Source organism: Carettochelys insculpta, chromosome 3, assembly GCF_033958435.1.
Source record: "Carettochelys insculpta isolate YL-2023 chromosome 3, ASM3395843v1, whole genome shotgun sequence".
NCBI lineage: Eukaryota > Metazoa > Chordata > Testudines > Carettochelyidae > Carettochelys > Carettochelys insculpta.
In genome coordinates, this window is record NC_134139.1 from 186,772,579 (window position 1) to 186,785,546 (window position 12,968).

Below are 12,968 nucleotides of genomic sequence, written 5' to 3' on the forward strand. Positions count from 1 at the left end.
CGGCGGCATGCTAATGAGGTGCTAAATATGCATTTCAGCACCTCATTAGTATTCTTCAAAATGGCCATTAGCATGGCTATTTCAAAGATTTCCCTTAGTGTAGACAAGGCCAGAGAGTTAGGGAGGAATGTTTATGAATTTAATTTGGCCAAGGTACGTAAGATGGCAATGAGCTATTAATCACATTTCTGAGAAGAAAATGGAAGGAGAAGACTTATTACCAGGAGCAAGCAAAGTCACCACTCTAAGCCTTCTTCTTAGCTTTTGTATACTTTTGGAAATGATTTGTTCCTGAGAGCATTAGCAGTGAATATCTGAGTCTGTCAATAGGCTTTCTATCCAACTAGCTGAAATCCCTCATTGTGTATGAGACTCAGGTAGTGTAGGAGACTTGGTTCCAAAAGAGAACATTCTGTGAATAATAATAAAGTATAATTTGCACAGACCAGGGCCTAGAAACACATTACAAAGAAAATTACATCCCAAGAAAAGAAATTGTCATGTCTTAACCCGTTTATGCATGAGCCCTTCATTATGTAGGGTACATAAACTCATGAACTGTTTGCGGAAAAAAAAAAGGCTATTTTTCTCATGAGAATCTTTTTGAAAGGATTCCGGTAGCTAAAGATGATAAATAGGGGCAGCTTTCCTCTGACTTTTTCAGATTGTTGGGTAACTGCTGTGACCTGTGTATTTGTCTAAAGAAAATACTGAAAAATGTAATTCTGAGATTTAAGTTAAATTATATGGACTGAAGCAGGATGTGAAGCAGGCTGATCAGATGACATTAATTCCTTACTGAGGAAGCTCATTGCTGCATCTTTGAAATGGAAGATACAAATGCATATTTTCTTTCTTGAAAACGAGAGGTAAGTTGTAGATGGAGCTATCATCAATCACTAATTAACTACTAATTAGGGAAAATAAATATAGTACCAAGGTGAACAAGTAGACTCAGGATATAGATTATGTAATATTTTTATTGGGGTAGGGTCTAGAAGGGTAGAGCCTCAATTCATGTAATTGTCATAGTGCCGTAGAATTCAGTCAAGCTGTTAAAATTTACACCACTTCAGCTGTGTCCCAGAGGCCTCAAGGGATCAGGGCTCATTTGTGCTAAATGCTGTACCCACCTAGCAAAAAAACATTCTCTGCTCCCACACTGTTTACAATGTAAGTACATGATGCAAAACAACTGATGGATAAAGTGATATATTTTCATGTAGATCATTGGTTGTATCAAGTGCAAGACAGTAAGGATATTCTATGCAATACCTGAAACAAGCTGGTCGTTCCCATCCCGTGCCTATGGGACAAATAAGAACATCACAGAGCAGACCAACCCAATGAATGAACTTAAATGAAGAGCGAAATATCTTGAGACCTCCACTGTATGGCATGATTGAAATGGAGTGGTGATCTCATTTGAGGGAGCATCAACTGCTTTTGGTACTTTCTCCCTGAGGGGCAGATCACCTTCAATCCATCTGTAATTATATCAGTCTATAAACTCTTTATTTAAATTGAGTCTATCAGCCCTTAAACTCCAGATCTTTCTGTCTCCTTCTGTCCCCTTGTTGGTTTCCCAGATGCAGACTGGCATAGAGCTATTGCCCCTCTGTCATCCCTGGCCTCTCTATCCCGCCTCCTTTATGGTCCTTTATAGTGGGGCTTGTTTCCTTTGGGCTCCATGTTTGTCAATTCTGGCAGTCGGGCAAGGATGTGATCAGCCTGATTGCTCGTAAGCAGTGAAGAATCTCCTCTCCCTTCTGCCTGTGAAAACCCATTGCCAGAAGATTCCACAGCTATTTTCCATACTGGGCCTATCTGCCTGCTTCTTTGGCCTCGAACTCTTTAGTGTCTGAGCACCTCGCAAACAAATTTTATCCTCATAGCATCCTAGTGAAGCGAGGAAGTGTCGTTCTCCCCATTTCACTATGGCTGGGGTAAATCCAGGTAGAATGTGTGGAAATGTTTGTTTGTTTTTTTCTCTGCCTCATAACTCTCGCTATTCGCTATTAATCGGAGTTTCACTAGTTTCTTTTTAAACTGAAATAAAAAATTATTTGGGAGACATTTTCAAAGGAAACTATGGGCTTGCTTACATAGAGATTTAGTTTATGACAAGCTGTGTTGTGAATGTATTGATTACTAGCCTGCCAAAGATTAACTATCCGCATGGGCCTGGCTGATGCACATTAACGGTTGGTTAATGTGGGCCAATCTAGTTCTCTATGAAAAAGGTTTAGATGCATATCAGCAGAGTCCATGTGAACAGTTTGCCCTCAGTGGGCTAGTCCAGGTGAGACTCACACTTCTGCTTGCTGCAAAATGAGTATTTTTCTAGACAAGCCCTCAGGAAGTTGGATGCTGGGTCAAAAAATGTTTGATATAACAGTTTTCCATCACAAAGTGCTTCTTTGAGGACTTGAATCAGCATATTTTATACTGCAGACATATATTTGGAAGCCAATAATGCAACCTTGCAGTTCCACTTACTTAGTGGAGCTAATCCTGTTTTTCAGGGGGGATGAGGGCGGGGGGGCGGAGAATTAGGCCTTTATTATCTTCCTTGTTAGGTGTCATTTGATTCATGTTCATGATGTTGATTTTCAGGATTATGTTCACATTTAAGCCTTACATTGTGGGTCCAGTTCTTTTTTATTGCATCAGTGCTTTGTACAATTTCTAGATAAAGGGTTTCAAACCTTACTGCAAAGTTGTGGAATATAATCGTTTTTGTAGTGATTCTTTCTATTGTGATTTTAGAGCCAGACATCTTAAATCTCTCACTTTTCTGTTCTTGAACACTGTGATGAACAATGTGATGGATTGCTTTATAAATTCCTAATATAATTAATAAACAACAAATAAGCATTGCTCTTGCTACTCATGCAATCTTAAACTATTTCAGATGACATATTCATTGTAACCTGATCTCTAACTCCTGCAGCCTTTTCAGGCTGTTTGAATCATGGATTCTCTGTGCATTTAACACCATCCTCAGCTGTACCAATGATGGGCAGAATCCCCTGGGAAATGAAGATGAAGGGGAAAGGAGTTCAGGAGAACTGGCAATATTTTAAAGAAGTCTTGCTGAAAGCACAGGAACAAACCATCCCGCTGCATAGTAAGAAATGCAAATATGTTAGGCAACCAGCTTGGCTTAACAGGGAAATCCTTGGTCCGCTTAAACTCGAAAAGTATGCATATAAGAAGTGGAAACTTGGACAGATGACTAAGGAGGAGTATAAATATATGGCTGGAAAATGCCGGGCAGTAATCAGGACAGCAAAGGCACAATTGAAACTGCGCCTGGCAAGGGATGTGAAGGGTAACAAGAAGGGTTTCTACAGGCATGTTAACAATAAGAGGGTTATCAGGGAAGGTGTGGGGCCGTTACTGGATCAGAGAGGTAACCTAGTGACAGATGATGTAAGAAAAGCTAAAGTACTCAATTCTTTTTTTGCCTGAGTCTCCACAGACACGGACAGCTCCTACTTTATGGTGCTAGACAGTGCAGTGTGGGAAGGTAGAGGGCAGCCTTCGGTGGGAAAGAACGAGTTAAAGGTTACTTATTAAAACTAGATGTACACAAATCCATGGACCTGGATTTAATGCACCCCAGGATACTGAGGGAATTGGCAGACATCATTGCCAAGCCTCTAGCCATTATCTTGAAGCCTCTTGGAGATCAGGAGAGATCCCAGATGACTGGAGAAAGGCAAATGGTGTGCCCATCTTTAAAAAAGGAAAGAAGGACAATCCAGGGAACTACAGACCAGTCAGCCTCACCTCAGTACCTGGGAAAATAATGGAAGGGATCATCAAGGAATCCATTTTGGAGCACTTGGAAGAGGGGAAAGTGATCAAAAGTAGTCAACATGGATTCACTAAGGGCAAGTTGTGCCTGACCAATCTGATTAGCTTCTATTATGAGGTAACTGGCTCTGTGGACATGGGGAAGTCAGTGGATGTGATATACCTTGACTTTAGCAAAGCTTTTGGTACAGTCTCTCACAACATTCTTATGCATAAGTTAAAGAAGTATGGATTAGATCCATGGGCTATAAGATGGGTAGAAAGCTGGCTTGATGTTTGGGCCAAATGGGTAGTCATCAATGGCTGAATATCTGGCTGGGGTTGGTTTCAAGCAGAGTGCTGCAAGGCTCAGTTCTGGAGCCAGTGTTGTTCAACATATTTATTAATGACCTGGATGAGGGACTGGATTGCACCCTCAGCAAATTTGCAGATGACACTAAGCTAGGGGGAGAGGCAGCAATGTTCGAGTGTAGAGAGGGGATCCAGAGTGGCCTGCATAAATTGGAGGATTGGGCCAAAAGAAATGTGATGCAATTCAACAAGGAGAAGTGTAGAGTCCTACACTTGGGACGGAAGAATCCCAAGTATTGTTATAGGCTGGGGACCAACTGGCTAAGCAGCAGTACAGCGGAAAAGGACGTAGGGGTTATGGTGTATGAAAGGCTGGATATGAGTAAACATTGTGCCCTTGTAGATAAGAAGGCTATTGGCATATTAGCGTGCATTAGGAGGAGCATAACGAGCAGATCTAGAGAGGTTGTTGTTCTCTTCTATTTGGTACTGGTGAGGCCAAGTCTGGAATACTGTGTTCAGTTTTGGGCCCCGCAGTGTTGAAAGGAAGTGGATGTGCTGGAGCAGGTTCAGCAGAGGACATCAAAAATGATTAAGGGGCTGGAGCACATGACCTATGAGGCGAGGCTGAGGGATATGGGCTTGTTTAGTTTACAGAAGAGAAGACTAAGGGGTGATTTAATAGCAGCCTTCAACTTCCTGAAGGAGAGCTCTAAAGATGATGGAGAGAAACTGTTCTTGGTGGAGGCAGATTGCACAACAAGGAGCAATGGTCTGAAGTTACAGAAGGAGAGGAGTAGGCTTGATATTAGGAAAAACTATTTCACCAGGAGGGCGGTGAAGCATTGGAATGCGTTGCCTAGAGAGGTGGTGGAATCTCAATCCCTGGAGGTGTTTAAGTCTTGTCTCGACAAGGTCCTGGCTGGGTTGACTTAGTTGGGGTTGATCCTGCTTGAAGCAGGAGGCCAGACTGAATGACTTCCTAAGATCCCTTCCAGCCCTATGGTTCTATGATTCTATGAAAACAGAAAGCTGAGGTTGTAAGCAACAAGGTAATAGAAGCTTTACCTCATGTGTCAGAATGGCTCAGGGTAGCGTGAGCCCTGCTGAGTATTTTCTGTTTAGCAAAGACAAATTTAGTGTCTTAAAGTTTTGATCAGATTTAATTTCCAACTCACCGGCGGTTACCTGTGCTATTTGGTTATCTGTCTGATACAATGTATGGTTTTTTTTCATATTTGATGTTCTTTTACAGCTCATTGAATTGACATGCCTCTGGCTGGTACTCACATTAATTAATAGATATGTGTATGATATGGGTTTTCTCCTGATAGTGATAGAATTGTGCTGTCGGATGATGTTCAAATCTAGAGGGTTAATTTGGACTCAGTACTCCTGTTTGGCAGGCATATTAATGCTACAGTAAGCTTTGTCCTTTTACCATTAATGGAATCTAGCCAGATTGTCCATTGCTGACACTTAGATGTACTTTTGGAATCTCTAGGTCACGTTATTGTAATGCTTTGTTTTTATGGATCACTGAAGAAAATGTTGTATAGGTGCTGACTTGTGAGAAATGCTGCCGTGAGATCTTAATGTGCTCCAAGCTGACTCAGCATGTCACTCCACTTCTCAGGAAGCTACACTTGCTGAGTTCATAATTGTTCTGCCTCAGAATGCATAATTTGTAAATTTTATATTTTGCTGAGATTTTATCTCTCTATAGGTTTGGCTATTTCTTATGGTCCTCTGAATCTGCTGTTTTGGCTGTTTTGAAATACAATGTAATCACTCACAAAAAGTGGTGCAAGGTGAAACTCAAGGGTTTCACTTTGCAGAAGATTTTGCAGACATCTTGTCCATTTTGAACTCCATAGGTTAATCCAGGTTCACATGAAAGTTTGTACTCTAGAACACCTTTCAGATAGCCTTTTCTAAAGTTTGTCATCACTGTGGCTGCATCTACACTAGCAAGTTTTTGCAAAATGTTTTTTGAAAGAAGGGGCTTTTTTTTAATATCCAGCAGAGCATCTACACAAAAATTGTTGTCATAGTTGAATCGAAAGAATATGACAATCCTTTCTAAAGTTCTCTTCCACTCCCCTTTCAGAAAGAGCTCCTTCTTTTGAAAGAAAACGTGTGTATATGCTCCACTGACCCATTTTTTGAATGAGCACGCCTCATCACACCTGATTTTTTTTCGATCCCTGGTCTGTTCTCTTAAAAGAGCGGGGACTGTGTGGATTCTGTCTTTCAAAAGAGCAAATCACTCTTTTGATCCACTTTTTTGTGTGTGGACAGACTCTTTCCAAAGAAGTTCTTTCAGAAGAGTTATTCTAGGATTAAGTGAAAGTTTTTTCCAGTGTAGTTGAATAAGCAAATCCTACCTGATATTCATCAATAATGGTTTGCATAATATCCTTTAAACACTTTGCTTGAATCTTGGTTTTAATTTTTCTGTCAGTATATATAAATATGGGATATGATATTGCAGTCCTTCTTGTGTGCTCCCTTTGAACCCAATGAGTACATCTAAGGATGTCAACATTTATTCAAAACAAAAAGCAGTCAAGTAGCACTTTAAAGACCAGCAAAATGGTTTATTAGGTGAGCTTTCGTGGGACAGACCCACTTCTTCAGACCATAGCCAGACCAGAACAGACTCAATAATTAAGGCACAGAGAACCAAAAACAGTAAGCAAGGAGGACAAATCAGAAAAAGATAATCAAGGTGAGCAAATCAGAGATCTTTTTCTGATTTGTCCTCCTTGCCTTAATTACTGAGTCTGTTCTGGTCTGAAGAAGTGGGTCTGTCCCACGAAAGCTCACCTAATAAACCATTTTGCTGGTCTTTAAAGTGCTACTTGACTGCTTTTTGTTTTGATAGTGTGTAGACTAGCACGGCTTCCTCTTTGTTACTATTCTACATTTATTCAGTGTAAGTTTGAATCTGTGAGACCTAGACTTACAGATTCAGGGTTTACAAGCCAGTGCTTGAATGCCCACACTGCACTGTAATCCTGGGTGTATTGGGGCTAGACCTGGGTCTTACAAACATTCTAAAGCAAGGGTGTCCAATAGGAATTCAAAGATCACCACATGTGCGGTTGTCATCTTTCCATATTTGCCACATTATATAATTAAATAAATGTCCTCCACAACCCCGCTCCTCCCCACCTCCAAATGAATGCCCTCCACCAACACCAGCTCCCCTCTCCAGGCCCCCACATTCTATTTCAATGCTGGTGACTCACCAGAGCCACTGGAGTGCTGCTGGAACTACCGCCAGAGCTTCCACTTGGGCCGTCACTGAAGCTACTGCTGGGGCCACCACTGGGGCCACCTCTGGAGCTGCTGACAGGGCTGCTGCTGGAGCTGCCAGAGCCGCCGCTGCCACCACATGCTTCTCCCAGCAAGTGATGGAGTGTGTGCATGGAGAGGGTGAATGGAACTCCCCATATGTGGGTCTCAGTAGGAGCCATATTTAAAGGCTCCAAGAGCTGCATATGGCTCAAGAGCTGTGGGTTGGCCATCCCATATTCACCACAACACAGTGTCCTATTTGTCACATGGGTGAGTGGTGAATGAATTGGACACCACAGTTCTAAAGTGTCCATACTGCATTATACTTCTAAACTGCACTGCCCTTCTAATTCAGGGATGTGGTTTCACCTGTGTCCACACTGCAAAATGACCAGACTTGGACTCAAGTCACAGCAGGACCTGGACTCCAAACCACTCATCTAGCAGGGTCTTAAGACTTACATCCTTTTTGCTTGTTCACCAAAATCAGATTAATGTATGTGTGGATGAAGAAGGGTTATGCCTCAAATCTGAGTCAGAGACCACATCTAGTGGCCATTACTGACCTACTCAATGAGACCACATGAGTCAGGGAAGTGCATCCTTGAAAACAGTTGCAGAACTGACCTTGTAGATAGATTTCTCCAGAGCTGTGTCCCTATTTGTCTTTTTACCAGTAAGAAAGGCTATCTGCATGTTTGGGACGTCATCCTCTGTATATCAGATTAAATTCTCTGGGGTCATGAACTCTGACAGGTGTTGAATGGGGCTCAGAATGAAGAGCTGGTTCTATGTATCTGAAACCCACATTCTGTACTAATCAGACAATCTGAGCTGTGACCCAAAGGTAATGTAAATGAATGGAGCTGTGAACCTTTTGGTTTTCTCTCACTCATGCCAGGCTCCATTCTCATCAGAATTTTGTCAGCAACAGTAGCTGATCCCACTGTGCCTCAGCCCCAAAAGAGGAGGTGCAGCTGACAGCACCCAGTACTACATTGCTTGCATTGAAAGCCCTTTCACAGCAAAGCAATCCCTTTGTGTCCTGGCTGGGAATCAGAGTGCACTGACTGAAAGACAGCCCGAGGAATAGTCCATTAATGAAAAAATCAAATCCTAGGCTTCAAATTCTGACCAGTGTGAAACCCTGTCCAAAGTGCTCCACAGTCTGACATAGCGCCAGCCTGCATCAGGAGAGGTAAAAGAGAAGAAGCAGCAGCATAGATACAGAAGATCAAATAATTGTTTTATAACTACAGTGATTATATATTAACTACACAATAATGAATTTATTGTGGGGCTTAGGGTATGACTAAGAGCAAACCCATGTAAGAGCTCACCAGCTGAGGTAATACATTCATAATTTTGTGGGGTCTTTGAGATAAGAGAAAAGAGATGCTCGAGTTCACCCACAAGTAATTGGGCTTCATAATGTGCACTTATGTAGCGGGGAAGAATAACTTGCCTGACTGCAGGAATCATTAGGTAAAATTCTATAGCCTGTATAATGCAGAACGTCAAACAACATGATCATATTGGTCTTAAAAATCTAAGGATCAATGTTCTTCTTTAAAAGGCGTTTAAGCAACAAGCTGCTTGGGGAAGCTCAAGACAGGGGAATGGAGCATTTTTAAAAAAAGCATGAATGTTTGCCTTTTGTCTGCAGCATCTGGGCTCTTACTAGATTCATCACATATGAGTTTTACTGCAAAATACTTGTATGGTATTTAATTTCCTCCTGTCCTCTCTGGTCTTGGAAGACTGATGTTATTGAGATCCTTTACAACCTGCTTCAGAATACTTCTGCCAAGTCAGTATGTATCCTTAATGGCAACAGAGAGACAAATCAAATGCCCTACTTTAAACATTTGAGGGTTGGCTATTGATCATATTGCCTTAATATGTCTCAAGTTGTCATGGTAGAAATGTCCTGTGCTATGCAAAAGGGCCCAGTCATTTCCATGTTGTCCTATGTTAACTTGCAGTAGAAGCACTTTCATTGTCATCAGTTACCAAGATTTCTAGTCATCTACTTACAACAATTCTTTGTATGGAAATAATTTTCTGTCAATCTGTCTTCACCTTCTTGGGTCTTAAGAGGTATTAATTTCAAAAGTTTGAGCTGTCTGTCACAGTGATAGCATATTGAGCACTTTAGTTAGTTCCTGAACAAAGCAGGAGGGAACAAAACTGAACCAAAAATGAGCTGTGTAGTCAGCTTTCTGGTGGTCAGTCTTTCTCCGTGTACAGAAGGTAAAAATTACATTCAGGGACTTGTGGCATGAGCTGATCTGAATGTATAGCTTCCCTCCAAAGTGGCAGTGTATTTGTGCATTAGTTTCTCCCACTGATTTTGGAAGGAATGTCATTTAAGCTGCATTTTTAAATGTTAATTGGCACCAGCCAAATAAAATGCACGTACAATGGATGGGTCTACAAACCTTCCATTTAGTCAAGTAAATCATTTAACTTCTCAGGTAAACTGCTGCTTACCTGAATGAGAACCTGATCTGTTGAGGCTGTTTTGGGATTTTGCACATTCATTAAATCCATGGACATTTTTTTCCGGTTGAAATTTACATAGGTGTCTTTGCAAATTTGTTCTTATGAAGATCTCATCCCTTAGGCACTTTCAGATAATCCTTGTACAAAGCCCGTTTGCCCAGTTTAAAATGAGTTCCAGAGTAATTTTGTGATGTCAGAATAACTAATTTTCAAGGACCAATGAAAACAGAATAATAAGATAACAATTACTAGGGAATAGGACAATGGGTCAGAGAAGATAAGAATGGTACCAATCTTTGCTCAAAATGAAACCTCACCCAAAGGTATGAGATTTGAAAAAGTTTGTTCATGCCACCTCCCCTTCTAGACATATGTCCCACCCCAGGATTTCCTGATTCTGAGGGGGACCAGCAGCAGATGTACTGAAATATCAGGAAAGGCTATTTCTGTGTTATTGCCAGTGTGAAATTAATGTAAATGTTGCGAATTTGTTGTGATTTCCAGCCTAGCTTCTAGAGCTTTTGTCTGAGTAAGAATGAAGAAGAAGAAGAAATTTGTTTGTTTCTTATCATTTTACTTCATTGTTGCCGAAGCAATGCATGCGGCATGTTAATGATATTTTACGTCTATACAAATATAAAGCTAAATTTACAAAATGAGGCCCATTATCGGTGCATGCAGAATTTGTGCATGCACCCAATTAATGTGCACATATCTGTGGTTGCATGTACAAATGGGCTGTTTGGATGTACACATGTGCAAAAATGCTTGTATCACAGTCTTTGCACAGGAAAGTGCATTTGGATGGAGACTTTATGGGCTCAGCTTTGCCATTAATATTTGGCTAATTGTGGCTTACCTGTGGCTTTTACCAGTAAGCTGAAGAATGTTTAACTACAGTAAACCCTCAATTAAATGGACTTATGGAGGAAAGGGGTGTCCGTTAATGCCGAAAATCTGTTATAGCCAAATGGTTATACTGTATGATGATGCATTGACCTTCCCAGCCCATCACTCACTTCCATCCTCTGCTCCCGTCTCCTGCCCCATTCTTCCCCTCACACCTCCATCTCCCTCTCCAATTATCAGGAGAGGAGCTTGAATGCCAGTCTGGTTCCTTCCACCTCCTGCAGCTCCAGTCCCCGGCTCTGAGATGCCCAAGTAAAGGTAGAGCGTGGCCGCCGCCAGCCTGCCAGCAAGCAGCAGCCTCTGATACCATGGCTGCTGCTCAGTGCCATTGCAGGCAGCCATGGCTGGGTGCCAACATGCTCCAGGCACATGGGGCTGTGGGAGGAGCACTCCTGTGCCCCGCCACAGCCCCCCCCCCCAGCCTCCCCTGGCTCTTCTGGCCCTGGTGGCTCCAGCTGCTGCTGTGGCCTCTCCAGCCCTAGCAACCCCAGCTGATCTGGCGGCTACTCCAGCCCCGCTGGCAGCTCCGGTGAGGCTCTGGCATTTATATGGGGGGGCTGTCAGACAGCATCCGTTAGTTCCGAAGTCCGTTAAATCGAAGGTTTACTGTATTTTTGCCCTGTAATTTAGTTTAAAAGTTGTTTTGAAGGTTCTCTTAGGGCTCATTTGTCATAATTTATTTCAGATTCCAAACAAAATGTAGTGGTAGCAAAATGCTGCAGCTGTTCCTTTAACATGAAGAAAAATCAAAAACAATTGTGTGTTCTTGTTCAGCAGCCAAATACAATTATGTACTCTTGTCCTTCTGCTTTGACACTTTGGGTACTAATTTGACTAAATTAGCATGAGCTGCCGTGATGGCACCATCTCCTTTACACAAAACAAAGAGGAAACTAAAATTTGTTTGTTCTCTTTTGTTAGCTTTAACTCTTCTTCTCCAATACATTGAGGAGTAAGAGAAACACTGTGTTTAATATGCAGAATTCTAGGCTCACTATTAAAAATATGTTTGTCTCCCTCATATAGAACGTGAATCTTTAGTTTCTTCGAAGATCCATCTGTGACTGGATCTGCATTCTGCTGGTTACTGATGGTCCTAAATGCAATCAAAAAGAATCTTCCTTAGACCCTGAAGAGACACAGCAGCACCCACCTATTCACAATGGTTAAAAAGAACTATCTAACACAGCTCTAACGGAGAAAAATCACAATCAGTAAGTGGCATAAATGGGGTTGAACTGACAGATTTGATTCTATTAAGCAGTCACTAATAGAGCTTTCTATCAAACCCCATTCCACCTAATAATAATCTACCACTCAAAACCGATGTCATTGCTTATTGGTCAGGAAGATACTTTCATAAATGACACAAACTCTTTGTTTTTTTGTCTGCCTTTTTCTCATGCCCTCTTCTATGTACTTGTTGTGTGCTCAAGCTTTTGGACTTTGTGTACCTTGGCAGGGTGCTTCATATCATAATTGTCAACATTTACTTCTGCCATTGTATAATAATAATAATCACACAGTGTGACAAGTAATTAATATTGCTTGCTATGTCTTTACTTATATGTGGTAAAATCTCAATAAAAATTGAAGTCCTTACTTGACAAGCTGTAGAAACATCTTAGCTACTTCACAAAAAGGTGGGCTACCTCAACATCAATAAAACTTTAACACTGCATACTTTGGAGTATTTATTTTGTTTTGCAGGGAAGCCTCAACTTTTCAGTGCACTGACTAGGCTCCAGTCAGCTGTGGTTGATTTAAAAAATGCAACAGACAAGATAGCAATATACCAGCAGCGCCAAATCCAGAGAACAAGCAAATGCCTGAATACGATTTCAGTTAAAATTGAGCAAAGATGACAGTGTTTGAGTAATAATAAGGGCATTGTTCATGATCATATCATTGGGTGTCTCCCATTCTTTTCATGTTTATGTTTTAACAAATTTGAATTGGAAGAAGAAAGCTACTACTACCCATTTAAGTTTACTACTGATGCAGTGTTCACCATTATATGTTGTGCCTTAAGCCTGAATGGTAAAAATTTCCAGTTTAGATAGTTAAGGTTATGCTTCTGAATCTATATATGGGCATGTAAATAAGCTGCTAGATTTTCAGAGGTGCTGCTTACGTGT

The 12,968-nt window shown here is 41.3% G+C and overlaps 1 protein-coding gene across 10 annotated transcripts in view; it reads left to right on the top strand.

The window, feature by feature from the left end:
* Positions 1–12,501, top strand: part of KCNS3 (potassium voltage-gated channel modifier subfamily S member 3) — a 65,230-nt gene extending 52,729 nt beyond the window's left edge. For all 10 annotated transcript variants that reach the window (XR_012645128.1, XR_012645129.1, XR_012645130.1 and 7 more), the window contains one exon: positions 11,857–12,501. Coding sequence is in view for 7 of the 10 variants with exons in the window: in XM_074991303.1 (XP_074847404.1) it covers positions 11,857–11,894 (38 nt within the window). In the remaining 3 variants the exon portion in view is untranslated. The remainder of the gene's footprint in view (positions 1–11,856) is intronic.
* The last annotated feature ends 467 nt before the right edge of the window (positions 12,502–12,968 follow it).